A 26,967-nucleotide genomic window follows, 5' to 3' on the forward strand; every position below is an offset into this window, starting at 1 on the left:
CCAAGCTTAACTTCGAGCGGGGTTATTATAGGATAATACATTTACACCACATCAAAACTAATCAACGTTGTTAGTGATACTCTAATATGCCTGCTTGCCGCGAGAGTTAGTAGCCTCTCACAACGATAAGGCTAGTCGCCATACTGCTACGATATTTTATAATAACAGTAAGAATTCGTAAGACCCGTTAATACAATACAATACAATACAATATGCCTCCGGAATCCCGAGGAGATAACAAGGGCTCCGGCCCAGCGCCGTCCAACAAGAAGGTCAAGCTTGGAGTCGTTGCTGGAGTCTTTATCCCCGTGGTTTTAAATATTATCAGTATTTTGATGTTCCTTCGTTTCGGTTCTATCATGGGTCGGATTGGATTGGTTGGAATGCTAGGTAGGTCCTACTAGCACTTGCGTGACGGTTCGGCACCTTACATACGAACATTTACGCAGGTTTACTTGTTATAGCATACATTGTCGATTTTATCACTACGCTCTCCCTTTCTGCTATAGCGTCCAATGGGGAGGTTAAGGGAGGTGGTGCTTACTACTTAATTTCAAGGTCCCTTGGTCCTGAGTTCGGCGGCTCGATTGGTATCTTGTTCTATCTTGCCCAAGTCGTGAACACCTCGCTTAATATCGTTGGTCTCATAGATTGCTTAAAACTCAATCTAGGACCTCTAATACCGCATGGCTACTGGGAAAGCTATGGTATGCAGACTGCCGCTCTCGTTGTCTGTACGGGTTTGAGTCTTGCTGGACGTGCTCTCTTCGTCCAAGCAAGTAGCGGCCTCATTGTCATATTAACCTTGGCCATCACAAGTATCCCAATCTCGACTATCGTGAAGAGTCCATTCAAGGACGATGATATTGGAATTGAATTCACTGGGTTAAGCCTAGCTACGATGCGTTCCAATCTCTTTCCGCACGCCGGTGGCCCTAAGTATCGAGGTGTAGAGACATTCAGGGAACTATTCGGTATCCTCTTCAGTGCTACATCCGGTATTTTTGCAGGAGCTTCGATGTCGGGGGACCTTCGAAATCCAAGTAAAGCAATCCCAAAAGGAACATTGTGGGCCATGGCTGCGACGTTCGTCATCTATCTGATCGTTATTCTGTCGATAGCTTCAAGCATTACCCACCCTTCATTTCTCCGAGATACCAATATTATCTCTACAGCAAGTATATGGCCGCCACTTATTCTCGCCGGCGAGTGTGCAACAACCTTCTTCTCAGCTTTGATGGGAATTATTGGCAGTTCTAAACTTCTTCAGGCCCTTGGTCGAGATAAACTCCTTCCAGGAATATCCATCTTTGGAAAGGGGAATAAACGTGATGATCCTATACTTGCAATACTTGTCACATATATCATTGCGCAAGTTTCGCTATTCGCCGACTTAAATCAAATTGCGACTTTTATATCCATGAGCTACCAGGTAAGTATCCCCATGAGCTACTAGACTAGTCTATAGAACTGATACTCGGTATAGATGACGTTCTTCGTCATGAATCTAGCATGTTTCTTGCTAAAGATAGGATCAGCTCCCAATTTCCGTCCTGCATTTAAGTTTTTCAGCTGGCACACTGCCTTTGTAGGAAGTATTATATCCGCTGCTTCCATGTTCTTCATAGATGAAACGTACGCTGCTGCTGCTATCTGCGTTCTCGTCTTTCTCTTCCTCGTCATTCATTTTATGAGCCCGCCGAAGCATTGGGGTGACGTATCTCAGAATTTAATCTATCATCAGGTGCGAAAGTATCTCCTACGACTTAAACCAGAACACATTAAATTCTGGAGACCTCAGATAATACTTCTAATCAATGATCCACGGCATCATACGCGGCTCGTTCAGTTCTGCAACTCTTTGAAGAAAGGATCTTTGTACATATTAGGACATGTTATCGTGACGGATGATTTCAATTCTGGTATACACGAGGCAAAGCTGCAACAATCGGCATGGGCTCGGTATATATCGGAATTCTCGAGAATCAAGGCGTTCGTCCAGTTAACGATGTCACCATCGATCGTATGGGGAGTGCGGAATTTGATACTCTCAGCTGGCTTAGGCGGCATGAGACCTAATATAGCTATCCTCGGGTTTTATAACATGGATGATTTACGAAAGTCTCGACCGCTTGGAGGGATACTAGAAGTCCCAAGCACGCCCACCCGACCGAAATTAGAAACAAAGACCGATGGTAAATCTTTGAGGCGCCGACGCGGTGATACATCTTCCCGTCTACTAGATGGGTTTCTCCCAACCGATGCTATGCGCACGGAGGACATGATGTCTCCTGAAAGTTATTTAACGATTCTTGAAGATCTTGCACTCCGCCACCGTCTAAATGTTGCTATTGGCAAAGGGTTTCAAACCTTGGAGACTCCGCGCCATGATGGAAACAACACTAAAAGATATATCGACCTTTGGCCAATTCAAATGTCGGCTGAGATCACCGACGGCGACAAAAGTATTTGGACAACTAATTTTGATACATGTATGTTCCCCTACGCATAAAACTTAAAAGCTGTAGGCTGATTGGGTAAACGCAGATACGTTGATTCTTCAACTTGGTTATATTCTACAAAGCGTTCCAGCATGGAAAAGAGCATTTCAGCTCCGAGTCTTGGTATTCGTTGAGTACGAGAGCGAAGTCAAAGAAGAACAGGCTAGATTAAAGGCGCTGTTGGAAAAGTTGCGAATCGACGCTACAATCCAAGTATTTTGGCTTGCTTCGGGACAGTTGGAGAGCTACGAGACTATTGTTAATGGTAAAGGAATTGGATCTGGCTCTGGATATGGGCGCATCGTAAACAAGTTGCTGAAAGACGACGAGTGGTGGCAAGAGCTTCAGAAGTTGAGGACAGAAGCTCACGAAATGTCTCGATCTCAAGAACTCGCATCCTTAGAGCAAATGTTGAGTGCTACTAGACGTAGAGGCAGTTCAGTGTCTAAATCCGATGGCTATCATAGTTTACCAAGGGGTCTTGACGTTAATGAGATACTAGAAAGATCTAAGAAACCGACCGTTTCTGCCATTTCAAAATTGGGCGTCAACTTCGGCATCCACACTCACCAGCTGAGCTCTTCCGGATTTGGTGTTCGAACAGATACCAATACGCCCGACTTTAGCGACGATGACGGCGAATCCATCGCGTCATCAGACGCCGACTTCAACGACGTTACTGACCCGGCGAGAGTTGGCGTTATGGAAGACTTAGCTTCGTCGCGGAGACCTAGCTTTTTAACATTTGCAGGTCGGAGGAAAAGCCATGGGGATATTATGCAAAGGGGAGCACCACCAATGAGTTTAGAGCAAACCAAAGATCGGCATTTGGAACAGCAGACTGCAGCCACCTCGTCTGGGTATGGCACGATGGCTCCCGTGACAGGGTCGATTTCAACACCAGTATCATCTAACACCGGGCAAACGCAAAGCTTGGCAAGTCGTCTCGGCACTACAGCAGTACCAAGCGAAACATCCCCTATTATACCAAAGGCACCGTCTAGACCCGCTCTGTCACGTCATTCATCAGCAAGTAGGTTCACTAGTAACCCAACACCAGAAACTACTGTCTTGGTTGACGATTCAGGACCGAGGATCACGTTCTCTGAAGGAGAGCAGACAATACCAACCAGAGTTAGACGACCTATACTATCAAGAAACGCCTCAGCTGGTCCGTTCTCTAGCAGACCCGTCCCAGAGACGACGGTTGAGGCTGAAGAAGACCATGGGCCTCGGCTTACATTTGCGGAACCTGAATATGGCGTGTCTGAGCCACTATTGAGATCTAGAAGAAACTCGGTGTCACGAAATGGGGGGCTATCAGATGCGCAATTAAATATACCGGAGTTACTAAAATCTCACCGTTCGAGTAGCTTGTCAGACGAGGATACTCGCTCATCTTACTCGACGCAGAATCTACCCCTTTCATTCAACGATTTGCCCAGTCGCGCTCAACATCTAATTCTTAACGAGCTGATGCGTCAGAATAGTAGCGATACGGCGGTGCTACTTACAACCCTCCCGATTCCCGAGGAAGGGACATGCAAGAGCGAAGAGGCCAGCCTAAGATATTTGACCGATATCGAGGTACTCTGCCACGAGCTTCCACCTATCCTCCTAGTTTTGAGTAATAATATGACTGTGACGGTCAGTCTATAATATAGCACCATCTGGAGGAGGGTCAATTTAACTAGTAGGAATCGCTCAACTACTAGAATATTTTTATTTACTACCAAAATATTATATAACGAGGGCCTTGCTCCTGACTCTTATACTTGGCGTATATTAACAGTTAATAGTTGCTGCCTTTGTTAGATGACGTAGTGGTGGGTTTGACAAAAGGAAATTTTATAAGAATAGTTACTAATATTCACTTAGATGGTTTAGAACTGACATACATATTACGGACGTATTTTGCGTTACAGTTAAGCTATTAGTCAGTCTATCCTCGATCTAGATCGAATATGGTACACGCCACATACGAAATATAAGTAACGAAATACAAGTAACGTACTAGCTAAAGGTCGGATGTTAAGAGGTAAGCTAGCTCTACGTTACATAGAGTATAATCGATTCACCTAACCCTCTGACGACATCAATACAACCTTTCTATTCAGTATCTATATTATAGGCAATCATTCCTTTGGTGTAAATACAATGCGTTAGTTAAGGAAACCTGAGTGACAAAGCACAATGCTTTATTATGACATCCTTATGGTTCACAATGCTAACAATCATAACCCCTTAATAGTCTACCTGTTTGTGACGAAAGAAAGGAGTCATACATCCGACCCTACCTAATCAAAGAAACGCCAATTCACTCATCCCATCTTTTTACCAAACAAAACCGCGCCGTCATTAATGACTTGAAGTCTATTCCTGCGGCGTGTCGCCCGCTTGACTCTAAAACTGTTTTGACTTTTCACTACTCACTCGCCTATCTATATCACTCGTTATTGACGCCATGATTCGGTATTAATGAACGCATAACATATTATTCATTTACTTACAGCATAGCGACTTTTTATAATATATTCTAATACTTAATATTTAATATTTAATATTTCATTTTTATACTAACTACCTCATATCAATCCTACCAACCAAGGTAAATCCAGAGGAAGATACCTGTTACTAAAACGATCACGAAACAAGGAGCAGATGGTACACGAAAATCGTCGCCACCGAAGCGCGGGCTCGGCCCGTAAAAGTAGCTTCACCACCAGCCTGAGACGCCATAGCAGCGGGAGTTTTCTTTCAAGGGTCTTAGGGAGTTTTCGACATAAGCATCATGAGGAGAAAGGGAAGAAGACGTCAGCGCAAGAAAAGGAGGAGCGACAGGATTGGATGGCCAACTACAAAGGCACACATCACCCCGACCGGCCGCGTGTCGACAAGCGTACCCAGGAGATGGTATCCGATGAAGAGTACGCCGCGCGGCTCGGCTGGATACGGAAGAGGAGCGATCACAATGGGCCGTCGCAGAGCCCCGTGCCTAATTTCAGTTATTCGTCGACGAGCCCGAGGAGCAATAGGATGAGCTCCGTGTCCCCGACGTTCACTACTAAGACGGGCAAACCATTTGGCGACTGGGTACCATCCCGGGGGAACACTACTACGGACCCGGTCCTGGTCTCTCCAGTATTGCCTGGCGTTGGGGCAATACGAACATACAACGCAGGTGCCTTAGATCGAGGCCCTATCATCCGGTATAGCGAGGGGCCCGAGAAACGAGGACATCCGCCGCCAAGGAAGATATCAGCCTCTAGTCACCCTTCCAAGAGGCGTGGCTCACGGGGTTCGATGCTCGGGGGGAAGAGAACTGCGGCTGATATCGAGATAACCAATCTACCGGACCGCGAGCCCAGGACGACGATATACGACGCCTCTCTTACCAGCGAGCACGCACCCGGCCTCATCCTAAACTCTTCACCGATTTCACCCTCAGCACAAACATGTCCCTGGCGCGGCTGCCACGCCGTTCTTATCACGGCGCAAGAGAAAGAGGACAACCTCTGCAATAGATGCCGCGAGGCCCTATTCCCCCGAGAAAGCGCATTCTTCGGCCCATATCCGCCCGTCATCCAGGACGCCCATCTCGAAACGCTCCAAGCTCTCACCGGCTCTGTTACCACTACCAACATCGAGCACACCCAAGCCCAGACCATCCGCAGACGACCCACCGGCCTCGACAAGCGGTCTAGCGCCGGGGGCTTTAAGCTACTCCCGGCGCCGCGGGGGAAGAGGCGAGATATCGTCGAAGCGCAGAGGAAGGCTAGTAATGATAATGATGTTGACGATGATGACGATGACGACGACGACGATGAGGATGAAGATAGTAGTAATAGCAGCGAGAAGGAGAGCGGGAACCAATCCGACGAGTCGGCCTGGAGTACTTTCTCACCATACAACAAGCAACGCACCAGTCCCAGAATCCAAGACGCCGGCCCGTTTTCCCCTCTTCACGAGGGGATTTTCGGAACCAGTCCCCGGTCCGCAGGCATTCGATTTAGCAGGGGAGACGGTAGTCGCACGTACGGGAAGCAAGAAGACGTATCAGCAGAAGCAGAAGCAGAACCCCTTTCCCCACATACCAAGGCCCCCAGCGACAAATCCTGGACGACGGACATGCATTCCACCTCGAGCGACAGCGACGAGCCGCTGTCCCCGTACTCGGATCCCGACATGGAAATAGTGCAGGACCTGTACCCGCCCCCGCTCATCGCCCGCATCCAGAGCACCGGCGCCGGCGACCGCGCCCTCCAGCAGCGCCGGCCGAGCAATGTTTATCGCTGTAGGGATACCTTGCTGTATAGGGAGATCGAGGATATAATCGATTGCTATGCGTACCCTGATGAGACGAAGACGAAGACGGGAACGGGGATGGGGATGGGGATGGATATAGCGGAGCAGGGGCAGAGGCAGGAGAAGGAGAAGGAGAAGGAGAAGGATCAGGAGAAGGACCGCCAAAGGGCTGATACAGTTACGTCGTCGTACTTTGCGGACGAGCCGGAGGCGGCGCAGATGAGGAGGAGGGGGTTTATCTAAAAGACATCTAGTTAGGTCAGGTCAGGTCAGGTCGGCTTAAGTTACCTAGGTATAGTTAAGTCAAGTTAGGTAGGCATATCATGTATAAAGGAAACGGGCTTATGAATTATCAAGCAGCTCTCTAAATAAAGAGGCATTAACTTGTGAAAGTACCTAACCTAACCTAGCCTAGGTAGTCTAATAGCAGCTGGAAAACACGAAAAACATGGACGACGGCACACAACGTGATGCGACGCAACGCAATGCAAAAGCTCCGATGGTAAGGGCCAAGTGGCTAAGACAGTCATCATCATAGGAATATGTCCTATGGAGTAAACGTAGGCCTAAACCTAGGCTTTGTACGTCGAGCCTGCACACACAAACAAAACGCCAGATGCAATAGTCATGAGTAGTTTTCCGTGTCCACCTTTTTTTGGATTCCTTTTCCTAACGCAAAGCCTGGGAGAATTAACTCAACCTATTCGGGAGTAAAAAACAACTGGTATCTAAAAACAACCTCTCGTAACCGTGTCGCGCATTGAGAAATGCTAATCCACCACCTTCTCTCGAGCTTGCTAGACCTGCTCCTAGTGATCTTCATGCTGCTGGTGGGTACGGTGGTCCTCTTCCTAACGGTTCTGCTGTCCCGTCTTCTGGGCATCCATCTTGCCCTGGCCCTGAACAGGCTGTTGTTCTGCGGGCTTGGCAGCACGCTTGCCCCAGTTTGAAAGGCCCTCCTTCGCCGTCTAGTCGATTTCAAGGGCGCTTCCATCGCGGCTACGCAAAGAAGAAAAAGTATGTTAGCACTTGTCCTTGTTACTATCAAGCGAGGCGAGAAGGTGAATTACTTACGGAATATGGGTATTGCCTTGGTCCTCTATGGCTTGCTTGATGTCCTCCGGTAGAGAACCGTTTACCTTGATGGCATAGGTACCGGGGACGAAGGTGTCGACGCGCTGCCAGCGCGCAACCCAGGAACGGCGGGGTTGGAAGTAGGCGGCAGTGCCCTCGAACTGGCTCGAGGTGCAGGCCTCAATGGCCTCAGGCGATCCCTTCAGGTCAAGGAACGGACAGTTGGGACAACCGTCCGCGCGGAAATGCTATTGGATTTATCTAGGTTAGCATTGATTTGAAATTGATGAGATATATTAAGATAGATGGGGCTAGAAGGAAGGGGAATGCGACATGAAGAATACGTACCGATTGAGTCATGATGATAGAGCACACCATGCACGCGCGGGCGTATCGCCACTGGTTAGGTGCAATAACCATGCCGAGCAAGTTCTGAGAAGCCATCTTGGCAGTGGTGTTAGGGGAAGATAAATTGTTGTTGTCAGGACTTTGATTTCCAGAGGCCTGGTGGTCGGAGTCTTTGTGGTCAGAGCCCTTTGAATCAAAGCCTTCGTAGTTAGAACCCTGGTGGCCCGAGCCCTCTTGGTTAGAACCTTGATTGGAACCGTCTTGGTCGGGATCTTTTTGATCGTCGTCGCCCTGATCTTCAGACTCGTCCTGATCACAATCCTCTTCAGAGTCGTCGTCCTCTTCGTCGTCGTTAGGATCGTTCTCGTCAGAATCCTCCTCCTCGTGCTCGTGCTCTTCAAAATAATAGTGTAGATCAACGTATTGACCTGCCTCTTCGCTTTCCGCTTCGTCTTCGTACTCCTCGTACTCCTCTACCTCTTCAGATAAGTCCTCGCTGTACGGGATCGCGGCGTCAAAAAAGTCGCTCGAACCCCCGTCGGAATAGAGTGGGAAATCGGGTACTAAATCGGGCACCTGATCAAGGTCCTGATCGGCGACGGGACGTAAGGCGACGAGGTATAGAGGAACAGTTCCTCCACGGATCAGGTTGTCGATAAACGCGGGAATACCTTGGAAGCCGAGACGAATAATGTAAGGAGCATACACATGAGGGTTGTACGCAAAATCCTCGAATATCTGAGTACGAAAATAACCTACGGGAACCGAGGCATGAACGTGACCAGGAGGGAGTTGATGAAAATGCTCTTCGGCAGGATCTTGATCGGGAACTTGATCGGGAATGGGAATGTCCTGGTTGGGAGCACCACCTTGATCGACAAAGTCCTGATCAACAAAGTCCTGATTGACAAAGTCCTGGTTGTCAACACCCTGATTAGCAGCAGCCTGCTGATTGAAAGGTTCTAGAATAGGAGCAGCTTGTTCGGGAACGTTGTTGTTGATCCCAGTGTTGTTGTTGTTAGGAACTGAATTGCTAGAAGTGGCTTCGTCACTAAGAATTTCGTTACCAGGAGCCTCGTTAGCAGAAGCTGCAGGTGTTGCAGGGACTGCAGGGGCTGCAGGGGCTGCATGAGCTGGAGGGTTAGCTCTTTGTCGCGCTAGGCGAGCTCGAGCCCCTTTGTTCTTAGCCTGCTGCACTCGGTTCATTGTAGCAACAGGGTGGCAGAGCGGTTAAATGAATTTCTTTCCGGTTTGATGAATTTCGGTTTGGTGCAACTCGGTTAGAAACAAGAGGATGTAGCGGGGTAAGTTCGGATAAATGAAAAAGAGAATTCAATTATCCGATCTATGTATGTTGAAAAAAAATTCATCCATGTGGGGCAAGGTGATCTTTGCACCTGCCATTTGATACTGTGGTGGGGCAGCTTGTGCACCATTAGGCAATTGCAATTCACTACTAAACTAAGTGGTCCAAGCAGCAAGTGCACATAAGTACTTCTACACTATATTTACTACAAGAAGGTACAAATTATTGACATCTTCCAACAAAATCAAAAGCAATCAAAGGCAGAAAGGTTAGGAATGATCACAAAATGTTAGTTACCTCTCGCCATTTGAATATTTTAGGTTAAGCCTAGTACTTTGGTACCTACTGATCTGGAAAGTGCATTCAATTATCCGAGTGTACCTAGGTACATATCCATCAAAGAATGCATTTTAGTATTTTGCGATTCCAAAATGCATCATTCAAAAAAGCTACCCTAACCACATGTAGGACTAGCCTACAAATAAATATTACATCAAAGACAAGAGCATTATATCCCGATAATAAAGGCCATAATGACTGAACAACCTGATACATCAATGACTGATGCACCAATGGCTAGCACGCAGAGTGTAGCCGGGATCAAAAAGTCACACGAGCTAGCTACGGTTACTATCAAAACACCGCGCTATTCCTACGTACATCTTGAGCTTTTCAGTGCCTCGGCCGATCCAGGTGTATTAGATGTCCTTCAAGTGCGGTCTAAGTGTACATCTGCCCTGAAGCAATTCCTAGGCACCACAGGTCTTGGAATGCCTCTAGATATTCTCAAGGTGGAAGGGAAGGATTGTTGGTTAAGAGTTCCGCGGGATGACTTAGCAGCATTCTCCGCAGCCATTACAGCCTGGCAAGGCTCTTATCAGGACGGTCTTCACTCATCACTTCGGATACGAGGGTGCTCTGACTGGCTTGGTGCCTTGGTGGGAAGAGATGGGGAGGATGAGCTATGGACTGGCTGAAACTTGACGGACGAAACCACCTTGTCAACCATAACCATTACCAACACGCCGAGAAACAAAATAATCTCAAACCATATTTCTATTGGTACCGCCCTAATGGTATATCCTGTTTCCTCTCTTTGTCCCCGCAACGCCATTGCTTCCCTGACGATCAAGTGCTATATATGCAAAGATGCCACGTTATGCCACCATTCAATGCAACATCGCCGCTTGGAAACATCAAAACTAAAATGCCTCTTACATCCCCGACATAAGAGAATTATTCGCATACGCCTAAGAAGAGTTAGCTTAATGTATTCACCTCGTACCTAGCATAGCAGCTTACCATCGGTCGAATCGGAGGATGGGGAACAGCATCAAATTGGTTGAAGTTTAACTTATAGTCGGGGCCAATGTTGATGTAGGCGCCCCTGTTCTCTGTCTGGTCACAATATTTCGGTGCCGAGAAGACTTGGAACTAGTTAGCATATAGGAATTGACCAACTCGGGAGATAACTTACCGGTGATGCACTTTCCATCGTGCTCCTCTTCGTAACCATCCATACGGACTTCATGACTTCGAATGATAGCGTCTAGACCGTTCTTCTCGCAGAACCTCTTTGTCACGTCCGGTCCGAATTGCATACCCACTCCTCGTTTGCTAGGGCCTCGTCCAGGGGCTGTTTGAGGATCCGTCCAGAGCATTTCCATCATCAAGCCAGCTTGACCTGGTTGCCTCTGAGCATGCCTATTGACCTTTCGGATATCATCCAGAGTGACGTTATCGTCTGAAAATAGGCCACCGTGCAAGACGAGATACTTAGATCCGATGAGCGTTGCCAACGGTAGTGCAGAAAAGCTTTCGGAGAACAGCTTAAATACCCTAGAACCCGATTAGAATATGCGAGTGGCTTAAAAATAAAACAGTCGTCGACATACCTTTCATTGTACTTAGCTTTGCACTCTCCTTCGAATCCATAAACCTTGTTCATATCGTCGGTTTCGTGATTGCCTCTGTTCAGGAACATGCCGCTGGGACGTAACCACTTATAGGCATATAATAACAGGGCGATTTCTGTCGACCAAGAACCCCGGTCTACGAAATCTCCGTTGAACAAGTACCAGTGCTTTTCAGACGGACGACCATTCAGCCTAAAGAGTTCCATTAGGTCGTAGTATTGTCCTATAGCAAAATTAGTTTCGGTTCATCACACCTTGGACTCTTAAACTGACCATGTGTGTCACCACAGACAGTGAGCTTGACATCATCCGGAATCTTCATCTCTACCATAGTGGCTTCGTTGTATACAATATTCTTTACCGCAATTACGATTTGGTAAACATATTTTTTGTGTATCTTCTTCCCATTCTTGAATCTCTCGATCATGTCGTCAATAAACTCCTGGGTCATCTCATCCTTGAGCTCTACACCGTCGTAGTCTGATTCGACGGCCATGGATGCAATATCGAGACCCTCTGCCGCAGAGGGCTCGTCTCCCACGTCGATGGCGGCATAAAAGTTCAGCTGCCGTACGATCTTTTGGCACTCGGCAAGCTTCAGCTTGGCATCCTTGTTCGCTGGATCGAGCTCGACACATTTCTTGAAATCTCGTGCGGCATCCTTAGGTTTTAGGATAGCAGCGGAGGCCACAGCACGGCGGAAATAGGCCTATTTTAAGCCGGGTTAGCACTTAACAAGAAGTGACCAACTAGTATTTGAATAGTAATAGCTATACTTTTACAAACTTGGGGTTAATTTCAATAGCTTTGGTAGCATCAGCTATGGCATAACCATAAGATTCTGACTTGATATGTGCCTAGGATTGGGAGTAAGGTCAGTCACGCGAGCGTTTTAAGGCTTCGAATAGGATACTACAAACTTGTGCCCTATTCGTGAAATATGTCGGCTCCTTATCGTTCAACTCGATAGCTTTAGTATAGAGGTCAATTGCTTTAGGCCAATCGTGAGCCGCAAAAGCTTTGTTACCATCATTCTTGTAGGCCGTTGCCTGCTCTATTGCAGAGGCCATCCTTCACGACTTATTGGGACGGCGAAAGAAGGCTGCAAACGGAAAGCCGAATAAGATGGATAAATTCACAAGTAAGGGTAAGAAAATAGAGAGGATACAATAATCAATAATATCCGAAGTTTTAAATCCGAGGATATTAACGATAACTAGACTTAATAGCGCTGACACCTAAATTTTTATGTTGTATGTGTGCTTGAGGCAGCTTCGAGTTCGGCGCTTCTGAAGAAAAGATGTTGGTCGGAACTCGGAGCTTACAACATGGGAATTTGGAGGGGCGAAACGGCGTGGGGTTGGGTTCTGGGATTCTCGATTCTAGAGACCTCGAGAATTAATGAGTGGATACCTCTTACGGATACATAGATACCTGTACGGATTAGTTGTGGAAGCTTTCTTTATCAGATACTCCGTTCCTTGCATTAGGTACCTCCTTATCGTTATACTATACTAACACTTCCTTCACGGCAGGGTGTATTTAAAGGCATCTGCACTCAAAAGATGAGTAACGTTTATCTTCTTAGTTACATAATATTACTTCTTTAATTCATTGACACACATTCTTCCCAAAAAGCAACCCCCTCCGAAGTCCTATTCATACAACATTCATTCATAATAGTTTACCATCTTAGGTTAGGTACTATTGTCCGTAAAAGTCTTTGAAAGTCTACAGTGCGAGGCTTTAGCGTTTATTCATAGTTTAGGTACCTCGACGATCAACTCTTTACTCTTGTATTTTTTATGAATTCCTCATGAGCTTACTGGCGAAAAAGGGCGCGCCATGTCTGAAGAGCTTCAGGATGAGGTTGAGGCCATCAATTCGATATATGGCGAAGATTGCTTGGCACCGTCGAGCGAAGCCAATGTGTATGTTTTATCACCACCCGGAGAATCATCCTCTCTTCGTATCGAATTTCCCCCTACCTATCCCGCAGTGCCTCCAGTTGTTCTAGGTACTAATAGTACTGGCGAGCACGGAAAGCGTGGCGATGCAGCCCGGGAATTATCTCTGTTCTGTCAGGCAGTGAGCACGGTTTACCAACCAGGGACTGTCTGCCTCTTCGATGCAATCGAGGAATTAACTCGGCTTCTCGAGTCCGAGATTCCAGAGGACCCCCAACACGAGGATACTTCCAACGAAGATGACGCAGATCCTCAACCCTCCGCTAAATCTGCAGCAGATTCCAAGCAGATCAGCGTGCGAGAACCTCCTTGGATTATGTCAGATGCATTTGTTGAGTTGAAGTCGACTTTTGTCGCCCGGTGCGCCAAGGTCTCGTCAACTGAGGAAGCTGAGGCATTTGTCCAGCATCTTCTTTCTACTGACAAGAAAGTCCGGACTGCCACGCACAATATCACAGCGTGGCGCATAAAGGGTCCAAATGGCACTACATTTCAAGATTGTGACGATGACGGCGAGACTGCCGCTGGCAGCCGGGTCTTGCACCTTATGCAGTTGATGGACCTTTGGAACGTGATGGTAATCGTTACCCGATGGTACGGGGGGCATAAACTTGGACCTCGCCGGTTTGCCCTAATTAACCAAACAGCTAGAGATGCGTTTGTCAAAGCTGGTCTAGTTTCTGAAAACCCGAACAAAAAGAAGGGACCGGGAAAGGGTTAAGAGTTAAGAGTTAAAGATACACGTGACGGTGCCAAGTAAACATCTTATCACACTGTGGCTTAAACGAACACATGCCTCGGTTCTCCACGCATTCTTATTCTTAGATGTTTGTTATGACCGAGGGGTTTCTTTGCGCTCAACATCTGGAGGCTTAATGCCTACTATCAGTCTATCATTCTCTAAGAATGTAAACACTTCTCAACTTCACAAGGATTAAACACCCATCTCGTAGATTCTGTCGCGGTTCAACGTTTTTATTTAACACTAAACAACTTAACACTCGAAAAAATGGTTAGTCCACCACCACTTCAGGGGCTTAAAGTCCTTGAATTTGCAGGTCTAGCACCTGGTAGGTCGTACTCTTATAAGTAATTAACATTTTATAGAACTAATATGTAATTAGGACCTTTCGCTGGTTTACTTTTAGCAGATGCTGGCGCTAGGGTTCTTCGGATTGATCGTCACACGACTGGTGTTCAAGTGGTGCCGACACCCGACTTGCTTACAAGACATAAATCTTCCATAGCTGTCGATCTGAAGTCGCCAGATGGTATTGGTTTTATTAAAGAATTAGCTAAGACGGCTGATGTAATAATCGATCCGTTCCGCCCAGGTGTGTTGGAAAAGCTTGGCCTTGGCCCGCAGATTCTGTGTGCCGCGAATCCCCGCCTGATTTACGGTCGTCTAACGGGATTTCGTCGCGACGGCAAGTATGCCCAGATGGCTGGTCATGATATAAACTACCTCGCTGTAGCTGGAGTGCTTTCTCTACTGGGCCGAAGCGGGGAGAAGCCGCATCCACCCCAAAACATCCTAGCAGACTTCGCTGGCGGAGGAGCTACATTGTTTCAAGGTGTTTTACTCGCTGTCATAGCTAGAGAGAGAACAGGAATGGGGCAAATCGTTGAGGCAAACATGGTAGATGGCACTAGCTATCTGACGACCTTCACTCGACAATCACTAAAGTTACCACTCGGCAGTCTTCCACGTGGCGAGAACGTGCTTGATGGGGGATGTCCATATTACGATACATATGAAACGAAGGATGGGAAATACATGGCAGTAGGGGCTTTAGAGCCGCATTTCTACGCCACCTTCATCAAAGGTCTAGGCTTAAGCAACCAAAACTGGGAGAAGCGACATTCCGACCGAGAGTCTTGGCCGGAAATGAAACGGCAGTTTGAAACAATCTTCAAGTCGAAAACACGCTCGGAATGGGAGAAGATCTTCGATGGCACCGATGCTTGCTGTACTCCCGTGCTAGAGTATTCTGAACTAGAAACGGACGCCAATCGCGAGGGTGATCAACGCCCAGCGGTGGCGTTACGCGAAACGCCTTGCCTGGCTGTTAGCGAGAAAGCTACGGATCCGAGTATTCATGGTCAGGGTCCTGGAATTTCCGGCGGTAGCTACATTGGCAAATATCTCACCCCAGGCCAGGGGGGTGAAGAAGCCCTAAAAAACTGGTTCGGATGGAAGAAAGGAGAGGACTTCGACATTAAAGATGACAGCGTCATATTAACCCCTAAATCTAAGCTATAAAAGAAATCTGAAGGGGAAGGTTTTAACCAAAAAGATACACGCTTTTATCTACCCAGGTTTTTATTTATTTTTTAACGCGCCGCTTGCTCTTTGCTTCGCAGGATCTTTTCTATCAGAGACCCAGCCACAGTCTAAAATATGACCCGACGGTTCCACTAGCTTCCATCAGCTTCCGTAAGATTGATGCCGCGACTTTTCCCTTTTCTGTCGATATCAAGCGCCCTCCTTCGAACCTATTATTCAGCCAAATTTAAAGTACGAAACTAGCTTCAGCACCAGAAGTATGAGTCGGTCTGGCCTAAAAGTGGTTCCCATGAGGGGCAAGAATCTCTCACCTTCAAGATATTCTGGATACATATTAACTATATGTCAATGTCCTGCTCGGACTCGGCGGTGGTGCTGGGGGAGGAGACGGAGGGTCGCTTCTTGACATATTTGCCATATCTGCCATATTAATTCTTCTGAAGACTCGTTTAAAAGGAACGAGACCGGAAATGATTATTGGCAATGTTGAATCGATCGTCTTCTTTTTGACTCGTTCGTTGGGTTAACTAGATTAAGACCACCACAACTCAAATTACCTTTGGACCAACGTGAAGACTTATATATTCCCGACTCGCGGTGTAGGTGTCTCAGATGAGGTAGATCTGAGAAGAGCGGCCCCCACGGGTATATACTACATACGGCAAGCAGCCAAGCAAGGTGTTAGAAACAAAAATACTTCTTTTATTCTGTGTCACCGCCTCGAAGTTAGTTGATAACAGATACATAAGGTTGTATGTGAATGATCAGTCATTCTTCGCGTAAACTTTACTATTATCCCGACGCCTTTCCTAGGTACGTTTGAGGGCATGCAACGAGGAACAAAGCCGGTTTGACAGTTGACCGCCAACTCATACATGCAGCGAGCTTATTTTTTTTTTTTCTTTGATTCCGTCCCATACTAATTCTTTAGCAGGGGGGGTGGATTATATTACCAGGTTCTGAGCTCCTCGGTGTATGTGTAAGCATAGCATTGCATTGCACACCTAAACATGCAGCAATGCAAGTTATTCTATACCCTGTTTTGGCCGGCCCGCCCGTTCCTCTCATTCTCATCCCTACTTCAGATACATCTCATCAACCCATCACCTCTCCTCCTTCCAATCAGAGCCGCACCCGGCTGCCGGAGGATTATGGTCTGCCATGGGGCTTGCGGTATAACCGTCGTTTCCGGGGCTAACTGCCCATGGGGGATGGTGGTTTACCTTTATCTACCAAGGTATGCATGTAAGTATGTATGTAAGTATGTATGTGAGTATGTATGCGTAGGCAAGGTGGCGTGTCGTCATATCATGGTTAAGTTTATACGTGTTTGACCTTGCATAGTTACTACATACTACTACTACTACTATTACTACTACCTGCTGCTCCCGTAAGGCTCTCGATACCGACATTGACCTTGGCCTTGCCTTACCTAGGTAAAAGGGTAAAAGCTCTCCGGTTGAGCTGCAGCTAGACCGAGATCCCTCCTTGGCCCCCAAGGCGTATAACGGAATAATTTACAATTTTCTACTAACCAGCATAAAACATACTAACACTTACACCAGCTCTCACCATCACCACGTGTAATTCAAGTCAGACTACCTATGTAAAGGACTGAAACTTTACAGCCTTACTATAAAGCATAGTTATGTTGAAATATACTACCTCTGCCTGCTTAAACATCCACCAGACAAGTTCGAGATATCTAAACCGTCCCACCTCCCACTTAATCCCTTTTTCCTCTTTACATTATTCCCACGCATCCCACACCTACCCCCAAATATAAATTCAAAATCCGAAAGCCCCCCAATTTTCTTCCCCCCAAATTATAAAAAAAACCTGTCAGATCTCAAATATGTGGTCCCTTATTTCATGTAGGTACCTATCTTATCCCCTGCGTCCGTCCGTCGGGCCGTCGCATATGCTGCCTGCACTGTTGTAGCATGCCAGGAGCAGCCTCAAATCCCGAGCAGGGATCCTCAGCTAGCCATGTCTGGACCTTACATATCGGTGTACATCTGTATATATAAAAATATCTTTTGCGTGGGTAGCTACCTAAGGTAGATAGATAGATAGATATGTCCGAGAAACACGGGAGCAGGGGACGGGACAGGGAACCTCCCCGGGAAGCGAGGCGGTGGGAAGAAATATACTTACATACCTACCTACATACCTAAGGTACTTAACTTTAGGTAGATGACAAAGAAGAAAACGTGGGATGAGGCGTTGGCTGGCGTTTCGAGAACGGTTGATAGATAGAGATAGATAGATCTACATACCTATCTCATATCTTATACACAGTATGTGAGTTGAAGCGAATGAGGAGAGCATACATGAACATTAGCATTAAGTTAGGTAACTCGAAGCACACAAAACACGGGATGATAATTACAAAAGAATAAAAAAAAAAAAATACTAATAGCTAAGGTAGTTAGACGTAAACACGTCATATAACATATTACTTATCGCATCCCATCGCATCGCGACGCGACGTGCAAACCCTGACCCTACCTAAGATGACGTTACAACCCCCTTTCGTCCATCTATCCATCCATCTGTCCGTAGGCTCACTCTACCTACATACCTACCTACCTACCTATCTACTATACCTTGCCTTGCCTTGCCATACAGGGTAACTAAATCTTCACCCCCCCTCCCCTCTCCCCTCCCCCCCTAAATCCACGAACTAGTAGGTTAGGTAGGTAGGTAGATACCTATGTAGGATTTCAAAATTCGGGTCTCCACGGCCGCCCCTACGCTCGGGACCAGAAACCCGCTCCTCCGCCTTACCCCAGCCCCAGCCCCAGCCCCAACCTTACCTAACCCCCCCCCCTCCCCTCCCTCCCCCGGGTCCCGTCGGCGTTCGCCGGGGAGCGGGTACTTAACATTTGCTTTTACGCGGGCAGAGCAGAGTATCCAAAAAAAAAATAAACCTCCCCCCGGAAAAAAAAAAAAAAGAATTTAATCAAAAATCCCGTTCTCGGCCACACCGAATGAATATGCGGATATGTATGCCACCTTCGTTTCGTCTCCCTCGGTGAACATGATCCCTGGCTTGTATAATAAAGGACCATCACCATCACCACCCCCCTATCCTTATCCCTATCCCTATCTTTAATCCCTATTTCCTGGTTCCTCCCCCCCGGCCCCCCTATCATCGAGATCCCGTATCATGCAAGCAAAGCAGCAAGCAAGCTAACCCGGCACGCAGGACTATGACTAGGACTAGGACTAGGGAACAGTACGGCGAAAATCCAGATGGAGAAGGTGAAAAGACCTATCACGCAGATCAAAAACACACACTGGGTAAAAAGACGACGAGAAGAAGAAGAAAGAAGAAAGGGGAAGAAAAAAAAAACACGAGGTTTTTGGGTTCAATTTTCTCATCCTAGGTACATTAATCATCCCGTGTTTCATCTTTCATCGTGGGAATTTGGCCTTGCTATTTCGCATCTTATCTCATCTACCGACGAACCGAACGTGTCTAAAAGGGGGGAGGGCTGCTGGGGTATGACATGACATGACTAATGTATATGAAAAAAAGGGGGGGAGGAAGAGAGGTAGGGAGGCATACTCAACAAGACCCGACCGCTGATTGCCAATAAAACATAACAACAACAACAACACTCCGGCGATAGCGCGGCATACTTCTTCCATATCGTACCGGGACCATGGCCATTCTAGCTGACCGACTAGAAAAATATCTGATGCCCGTGGCATGATATTGACTGATCCTCCGCATTACTGAACTTGGCTCACGATCTCACTGGCCTTGCCAAGGGACTCGACCATCTGCTGGCACTCCTTCCGCCGACGGATGGTGTAATCACTCTCCTTTAGCAGATCATCCAGGGTATCATTTCGGTACATGTTCTCCAAGAGTTCTCGTTGCATTTCCTCCTTAGTATACCTATAACCAAAATTAGCAATTTTTTTAGACTATCCGAGTCGGTTATGTACTTACGAGACAAGGTTCAACATGATAGCCTTGGGAACCATGTCGACCATTGTTCTCTTGACAATGTTGAAATACGAAGCAATTAGCAATTCTGCAATCATTCGTTAGCATTATAACCTCAGCATAGCAGTCTCATTGATCTCACTGATAACTTCAACTTCGATGTTCTCTCTCTCGGAAAGAGTTCCAGAAGCCTTTAGTGTCGGAGGAGGAGCCTCCATAGCGGCGGCCTTCTTCTTGTTCTTGGCAGCGAAGAAACTGCCGAAGAAGCCCGAATTGTTATCCAGGTTGTCTATTGAGGGACTAGCAGCACGTCCCGGCGTAGCTGATGCTGGTAGAGGCTTCCCGGTCTTGGGATCGACCTGAACAGGTTTTGCGCCGTTATACCGCTCGTTTACGATGGCCATTGCTCGGTGGCCGTTAAGGAAGTCGGGATGAGCTGTGTTGATATAGCATGACTCCATAGCTACGAGGTCCCTTACAAGCTTATTGGTGGGCTCCATGGCCTTCTTGAAGAAACTGATAACGACGCCGTGGAACTTCTCCTTCAGCTGCGGGTATCTCCTGTATAGTGCTTTAGTAAGGAGTTGTGACAGGATGCGCACGAGCTCGTCATAAACGAGCGAGACACATTTGAGACTGGGCTCCTCGAGTCGCTTGATCTGCTGCTTAACGATCACTTCGAAAGCGGTTGTTCCAACGAAGAGCGCCGGGGAAGAACCAGATGAGTTATATAGTATCGTCCTGATATCGACATCTTTCACAACATCAAAAGGATCGACCGCCTTGACACCATTGGAGTATAATTCGTGGAATACGAAGCTGATTCTGGCACCACCAGAGAGTTCTGTGCTGGACAGCTCGCCATTGTTACCTTCCAAAACAGTCCGCCATTGATTCGTAAATTCGGTAATGATGTTAAGAACAATATTCGCGCTGTTGCCTAGCATCGACGGGCCTAGACTTTCGAGCTCGGCAGTGTACTTTTGTAGTGAGCTAGCAATTCTTGCCTTTATATCAGGTAGAGTTTGTTTAATGTGCATCATCAAAATCAAGTTGAGCTTTCTCGCTAGATACGGGGTACCGCAGTATGAGCTCTTGTTCCGATAAGCCTTGTGGTTGTCGAAGAAGTTCTTCTCCGTTTCGAGGGATGCCGAAATGGGCTTCTTGTTATCAATATCCCGTTGACCTCTGTTCACGACAGGCACATATCCAAGTCGTAGCGGAATAATGCGTCCAGCAAGAATATCAACAACGTCCGTACCCTCGTCCATCAGATCCACCTTCGTCAAGACACCGATTGTCCTCTGTCCTTCGGGATCTACTTCCCTGGCAAGTTGAAGACCGTCCGAATTAGCTAAATCGATGTTGGCAGAAGTAACAGCCAAGATGATAGCATTCGACTTTTGGATGTACTTCAGAACCATATCTTTAATCTGCCGCTCGATATCTCTTGGTTGATCTCCTACGGGAACCTTTGTAAGACCGGGCAAATCGACCAACGTTAGGGTCAAGACGTTGGGAGAATAGACTCTTAGGTTGATCGGCGCGGGCGAAATTCCAGCGTTGCGGCCGACTTTGGCCTCCGTCTCCCTGCTGATCTCATCCCGAATCTTGTTAAAGTCGTAGAACTTCTGTCCAGGAATGTGCAAGAACTCGCCCCACTCATCTGCGTTGGCTGCCTTATCCGTAGAGTTAGTGACGTCGTCGTTAACTCCGTTCGTTTGGGCGACAGGAGGTCGGTTAATAAGTTGTAGAATGAGAGGTCGTCTTGTTACGATACCGGAACCTCGAGGTAAGCTGTTTGGAGAGTTAGTTAGCCTCGATTATGAAAATAGAAGTTTAAAGGGGTATTTGAGCGGTGACGCACAAGTCTCGACCAACGATGTTCTCAAGCACGGAACTTTTACCGCTAGATTGACTTCCGACGACGACTATTTGCGGTAGATCGATAGGATTATTGACACCGACGGTAGAAAAAACATCTTGCAGTCTGTTGACGAGTCTAAAGTTTGAGTGTTAGTAAAAATCAGTTGCGCGAACGAGATACCACAAGACCACACGTACTTGATCAGAGCGGGATCTGAAATACCCCCTAGTGTAGCCAACGATTCGGTCATCTTTAGTAGGTAGCGTTTGAGTTCGCTTCTTTATGTTGAGATATGAGCTGAAGCCACAGTTGGCAGGTGTTCGTTTCAAGATAGTCTCTCTTTGGAGGGGGAACTGGTTTTAGAGTCGGATTTAAGTGTGGACTCGTTCTTTTAGGTAGTTATTTGGTTCTTTAGTATCAACGGAGCTTTCAAAGCTTCTCTTCAAGTCAGAGGGGCAAAGTCGTAGTTATGTGAATCATAAATAAACACAACCTATGTGAATTTATAGGAGGTGTATAGTGTATGGAAAAGATTATCTTGAAAGTATTGAGGATAAGAAAAAATACTTGGAAATGGGAATTTGGTTTAGGGACATTTATCAAATCGCCAGGCGCAACACGGGTGGCACTTGACGACCTTACAAGTACGTAGGTACCTTACGTAGTACACCCCCTTATGTAATTTTGTAGCCTTATCCTTATTGAGCCACAGTGGCATGTGACTAGGATGTCTGGTCTAACATCAGCTTAAATATACATTAGATTGGTCCAAATAGTTTGGCCCGTGCATCTCACGATAGACCCACCAGCCACATAGGCGGTTTCGGTTGCAGTACATGGGTTAGTTGGTTAGTTACATGGGTATTGTCACCTAGGAATAATACCCAACATACCTAACTTAACAGGGGCAACATTTTATAATGTTGCCTGAACAAGCGTGCGTCAGCTATTTAGTTAAAGATGACGACGACAAGTCTATTTAGATATATATATGTATGGATATTTATTGTTGCCTGACTTATCTATTACCTTGAAAAGCAACGTTAATAAAAATAAGGAGACCTTTATGGGCCGCATATCTAATTAATCACATGGCACAGCACGCTAGATCTAGTAATCTTTCTAAACGGTTTATTTGTATTGTATTGCTAAGAGTGTCGTCAGTGCTAGGTGCGATTATCCCTTAGAAATAAGCCGCAATTCTCGCCACGTTTGGTATGAGAAGGGATACCTTTACATGGCCCCTTGGCCCTTGGATATACAATGCCAATGTGAGGATGCCATTCCCGGCTCTCAAGTCTATCGCATGAATGGTAAAAAAAAGACATAGCAAGACCTTTCCCTCCCGAACAGACCATTTAAATGGAAACTGTTATGTGTTGATACGCCACATAATTAAAAACGCCATCGAAGAGACGTCTCTCGCAAGGTGTCGTCCAAATTTATGTCGAGTCTCCAGAGATCGGGGAGAAGACCATGCCACCATCCAATTTACGCCGGGCCCATGCAAGCACTGTACTATAAAATCAAAAGGCTAGAATATAACCTAACTACTGTTACTAAGAACTGATCGAGGCTCGATTTACCTCGCGATGAGCATGGCGCCACTCGTTGTTAGACCATCTATGATCAATTAGCATCCTATTTCGGCATAAAACTTTGGCATCGAGGGGTCACATACATCTTGATTTTGCCGTCGTCCCCACACGACGCAAACAAGCATGGATTAGCTGGGTTCCACGAGACCGAATTGCATCCAGGAGTGTGTCCAGGAAGCTTCTCGACTAGCTGGGCACTAGCCTTATGCCAGACGTTAATCGATCCGTCTATTGCTACAGTTAGCTGCCAACTCAATGTTGCTCCTTAGAGAAGCTTACCTTCGCTCCCACTAATTACGAAGCTTTCATCAGCTCCTCCAAATACACTCCTGATCATAAATTTCCCACCGGTAAAGCCGGCATACTTTTGAACCGGCTCGCGGAGAATAAGATCAATAAGAACCGCAACACCATTATTGTGGTTCACTAGGAGATGTCGAGAGTTATTGCTGATGCTGATCGAAGTCAATCTGGCCTGTAAATCCATCTCGTATTCTAATCGATGCGTAATGAAATTGTAAACGTGAATATGAGTTCCACCATCTGATGCCACGAGCCAGTGACCATCTGGCGAGATAGCTAAGTCCTCAACTCTGTGAAGACAGTTCCAGTCGTACACCTTATCTCCGGAAATGCTCCATTGAATAAGACCGTGAGTTTTATCAAGAGCACCCGTAATGAAGGTTTTGCTATCTGTTGCCCATACGCAGCTAGTGACCGGCTCTTGAAATCGTTCAAACGTTTTGAGACAAGTACCAGTCTGCATTTGTCAGTTAGGTTCGCAAAACATGGAAAGCTATATAAACTTACATTAACATCCCATAATCTCGCATGGCGATCCTGGCTGCATGTAACCAGCATAGAATCATCCCAACTCCAGGAGACATTACCGACCCCGTCATCGTGATCCCTGAGGTAATGAAGTGGTCGGAAGGAAGGAACATCCCAAATAATAACCACCTTGCCCTTACCACAACTGGCTAATTTTGTTCCATCATGTGAAAATTTGATCTGCCAGACCTGATCCTCATGCTCGTCTAATTCTAAAACGTTTTCCGCTGGGAATCGTCTTCGATCACACACGTGATCTGAGTATAACGACGGTGAAGCGGCGCTGGAATGCCAGAGACAACTTCCGATTTGATTTGACTTAACTTGGTTTAAAAGTATGGCTAGGCGATGCTCAGGAAGCATGACCGACGGCGAGATGCATCCTAATAATGGGTATTAGCGAAACTTGTGATAGGGGCGAACATCTAGAGAATGCCTAGACTTACTTGATAATTGGGATAGGAGAACACGTCGAGATTCTCCATATGCGCCATCCCACTCAGCTTTAAACTTCAAGTCTTCCGTTTTCTGACACATGAGTAGACTAGATAAGAAATGAAGTTTCTGGGTATCTTGATATAACGGTGTGAGTTCGTTTCTGAGTACCATTAGGGCGCGGCCAGTTTCTCTGTTCTCTAAGAGTTCCAAGAATTTTTGCTGTCGTATCCAGAATCTCATCATCCGTCTATCGGCGCCATTCGCCAACACCAACCCATTACCATTCTCACCAGTCCGGCCGCCGGATACTATTGCTCCAGAAAGTAGCTGCTCTGCTTCATTCCAGCTCCCCCCGAGCACGGCATTCCTAAATGCAGCAACCATCGGGTTTTCCAGCTCAAAGCCGCTCTCCTGGCTCACACTCTGTGCTGCAGAATGGTAACCCATATCTGTGAGTGCTTGTAATAATAATCTTGTGACTTCTTCGCGATCATGGCCGAAATATGTCTCCGACGGTCGCACTTTAGATGATCCATTAACTGCCGAGGCTACCTTACTGGTCCCATTTGTAGAACTTGATGACCCCCGAAGCGACTTCCCATTGGCATAAGGCCTAGAAGTGCCATTAGAAGCTGCCGGTCTGTCCGTATCCGTTAACATGGTACTATTGGCACGCCTACGTTTCCTCCTAGGACTCTCGTTGGGGATAATATGGGAAGCAAGAGCTTCCGGGAGCTCTGACTGCAAGCCGGCGACGTCGTTATCGTCGTCTGGAGATCGTTGTCTTCTCCCTAAAATCTGGCGCGGCACAGAATAATGGATAAATTGGCGTTCCTCAACACCGGGTACGATATCTGAGGTAGGCGACGGGTCGTGGTTTGCTAAGTTCGCAGAAGGTATAGTCGCTGCGGGGGCTGAGAAGACTGTGTTGGAAGGAGGTCGAGGGGGTTGCGGCGTGGATGGATGGTCGGAGGCGGATGGGGTGGATGGTGGAAGTTGCTGGGGGTTTTGGTCTGCCACTTCGACTCGCTGCTCGATACTGCGGGCTAGAAACACCCGCAGTTTAGAACGAAAGAGAAGCACGGTTTATCCGCGGGTGTGAGCTGAGAGGTTTCGGGTTATAAGGGCTATTGTTATACCTCGGCTAGGTAAATGTCGTCGTAGGCGTGGGGCGGATTGTTTTCGGTGGTTAACACGAGTTAACACGAGAAAGAAAGTAGTACGAAATGGGAGGCGACGTTTTTATTGAGCTTGGATGACAGGATTCAACATGGAATGGCTTTGAAGTGGCTGACCTCATGTCAGGTAGACCGTGAACTTAACATTCAACCTAAGCTCCTAGGTTAAGCTGGTTTAAGTTGCTAGTTAAATTGTTAGGTTAGGTACCTAACTAAAAGACCGACTTCTCTTCACATACTACAGTCAGATAGTATCGGTAAACCCAAATTTCCGTTGTCAAATGACTAATTGATTGCGTCTGCTTTGAAGAAAGTATATGACGTGTGACCAAGTTGTTACCATCGAGGCAGCAACAAAACGGGTCTACAACCGTAGATTGTGCGCAACGAAAGACGAGGTAAACAATAAGAAGCTTGACGGAACTGATTTGGAAGAGAAGTTCGTTTCTGGGAGGAGTTAACCACGGGTATCAAGACTGGTGGTTGTTAGATATGTAATGGAACGTAAGTAAAGTAAAGTAAAGTAGGTAGGTTAGGTAGGTACTTTTACTTAGTAAGATAAATGTATGTGGCAATCCATAGGGTAGATGAACGAATGTGGAATGGAAGGCGGACGGGCGTAACGCAGGTGGATGCATGTGTGTCGGCCGACTTAGAGAAACACCCGTGCTGTTACCATTATTGGTACCATTTACTTAGGATGTATTCACCATTCAAACTATTCGCAGCCCATTAAAGCTAAGAGACACCTAAAAGGCACCTAAATCACCTTGTCAGCTACATGTAGAGTACGTACACGTACACTAATAAACTTAACAGATGGATCCCCATTGCAGCATGTACATGTATTGTGTTGTACCTAGCTGATAAGATATTGCGCATGCAGCTACGGTAAGAACGCTACATCCGCATTGCATAAATAAAATCTAATTGGTTTTCATAATCGCTAGAGTGGCACCTATTGTTTGAGTTCCTGCTATCCGTAGTACAACGCTAGCCACCATTCCTTCGTATGTAATGTGCCTAGGTACATATGTACCTCCTATGCAGGTAATAAATAGAAAAAGAATCAAGGGGAAAGGACCTAAGACCCTTGATTCTTGGGAAAGAACATTGCTATTTTAATAATAAACTGGGGTATCATAAGAGAGTCCAGTCGGTTTCTGTGTGACAGAAATGCAATAACAATTACCATATCTCTTGTCGAATGGCGAGGGGTAACTTAAAAGATAACGATAGGTAACTGAAGCATCCCGCTCTCAAATACTCCCCACATACAATTCTAAATGTCAACGGCTATGGCTACACGTTTTCGGTCTAACTACATGTACTTAACTTAACCTAACCTACCTCCATACTTTTATACATTATCTCCATATACTACCCCATA

The 26,967-nt window shown here is 46.6% G+C and overlaps 8 protein-coding genes across 8 annotated transcripts; 5 read left to right on the top strand and 3 right to left on the bottom strand.

Moving 5' to 3' along the window:
* Window positions 1-212: 212 nt before the first annotated feature.
* GL218_08142 (Vacuolar cation-chloride cotransporter 1) lies at window positions 213-4,160 on the top strand (the record flags this gene model as incomplete). Its single annotated transcript, XM_033584934.1, has 4 exons — window positions 213-390; window positions 450-1,432; window positions 1,487-2,492; window positions 2,548-4,160. The coding sequence occupies 4 exons, from the start codon at window positions 213-215 to the stop codon at window positions 4,158-4,160; spliced, it is 3,780 nt and encodes a 1,259-aa protein (XP_033440986.1).
* Window positions 4,161-5,162: 1,002 nt separating this feature from the next.
* Window positions 5,163-7,049, top strand: GL218_08143 (uncharacterized protein; the record flags this gene model as incomplete). The annotated part of the gene is made up of 1 exon (XM_033584935.1): window positions 5,163-7,049. The coding sequence occupies one exon, from the start codon at window positions 5,163-5,165 to the stop codon at window positions 7,047-7,049; it is 1,887 nt and encodes a 628-aa protein (XP_033440985.1).
* Window positions 7,050-7,774: 725 nt separating this feature from the next.
* Window positions 7,775-9,434, bottom strand: GL218_08144 (Transcription elongation factor spt4; the record flags this gene model as incomplete). The annotated part of the gene is made up of 3 exons (XM_033584936.1): window positions 7,775-7,805; window positions 7,881-8,128; window positions 8,229-9,434. The coding sequence occupies 3 exons, from the start codon at window positions 9,432-9,434 to the stop codon at window positions 7,775-7,777; spliced, it is 1,485 nt and encodes a 494-aa protein (XP_033440937.1).
* A 633-nt stretch (window positions 9,435-10,067) lies between these two features.
* On the top strand, window positions 10,068-10,511 carry GL218_08145 (uncharacterized protein; the record flags this gene model as incomplete). Its single annotated transcript, XM_033584937.1, has 1 exon — window positions 10,068-10,511. The coding sequence occupies one exon, from the start codon at window positions 10,068-10,070 to the stop codon at window positions 10,509-10,511; it is 444 nt and encodes a 147-aa protein (XP_033440936.1).
* A 237-nt stretch (window positions 10,512-10,748) lies between these two features.
* On the bottom strand, window positions 10,749-12,520 carry GL218_08146 (Serine/threonine-protein phosphatase T; the record flags this gene model as incomplete). The annotated part of the gene is made up of 7 exons (XM_033584938.1): window positions 10,749-10,784; window positions 10,837-10,961; window positions 11,012-11,373; window positions 11,430-11,673; window positions 11,724-12,159; window positions 12,227-12,307; window positions 12,371-12,520. The coding sequence occupies 7 exons, from the start codon at window positions 12,518-12,520 to the stop codon at window positions 10,749-10,751; spliced, it is 1,434 nt and encodes a 477-aa protein (XP_033440988.1).
* A 775-nt stretch (window positions 12,521-13,295) lies between these two features.
* GL218_08147 (Protein IMPACT like protein) lies at window positions 13,296-14,138 on the top strand (the record flags this gene model as incomplete). The annotated part of the gene is made up of 1 exon (XM_033584939.1): window positions 13,296-14,138. One exon carries the CDS (start codon window positions 13,296-13,298, stop codon window positions 14,136-14,138), a length of 843 nt encoding a protein of 280 aa, XP_033440987.1.
* Window positions 14,139-14,426: 288 nt separating this feature from the next.
* On the top strand, window positions 14,427-15,680 carry GL218_08148 (Isopenicillin N epimerase component 2; the record flags this gene model as incomplete). Its single annotated transcript, XM_033584940.1, has 2 exons — window positions 14,427-14,487; window positions 14,542-15,680. The coding sequence occupies 2 exons, from the start codon at window positions 14,427-14,429 to the stop codon at window positions 15,678-15,680; spliced, it is 1,200 nt and encodes a 399-aa protein (XP_033440935.1).
* Window positions 15,681-19,445: 3,765 nt separating this feature from the next.
* Window positions 19,446-26,408, bottom strand: GL218_08149 (Vacuolar protein sorting-associated protein 1; the record flags this gene model as incomplete). Its single annotated transcript, XM_033584941.1, has 11 exons — window positions 19,446-19,614; window positions 19,669-19,753; window positions 19,808-21,462; window positions 21,533-21,667; window positions 21,730-21,782; window positions 23,119-23,155; window positions 23,214-23,358; window positions 23,410-23,890; window positions 23,941-24,344; window positions 24,408-25,445; window positions 26,390-26,408. 11 exons carry the CDS (start codon window positions 26,406-26,408, stop codon window positions 19,446-19,448), a joined length of 4,221 nt encoding a protein of 1,406 aa, XP_033440934.1.
* Between the last annotated feature and the right edge of the window lie 559 nt (window positions 26,409-26,967).

The sequence above is a fragment of the Daldinia childiae genome, assembly GCF_008694065.1.
Source record: "Daldinia childiae strain JS-1345 chromosome Unknown Scaffold11, whole genome shotgun sequence".
Classification (NCBI taxonomy): Eukaryota; Fungi; Ascomycota; class Sordariomycetes; order Xylariales; family Hypoxylaceae; genus Daldinia; species Daldinia childiae.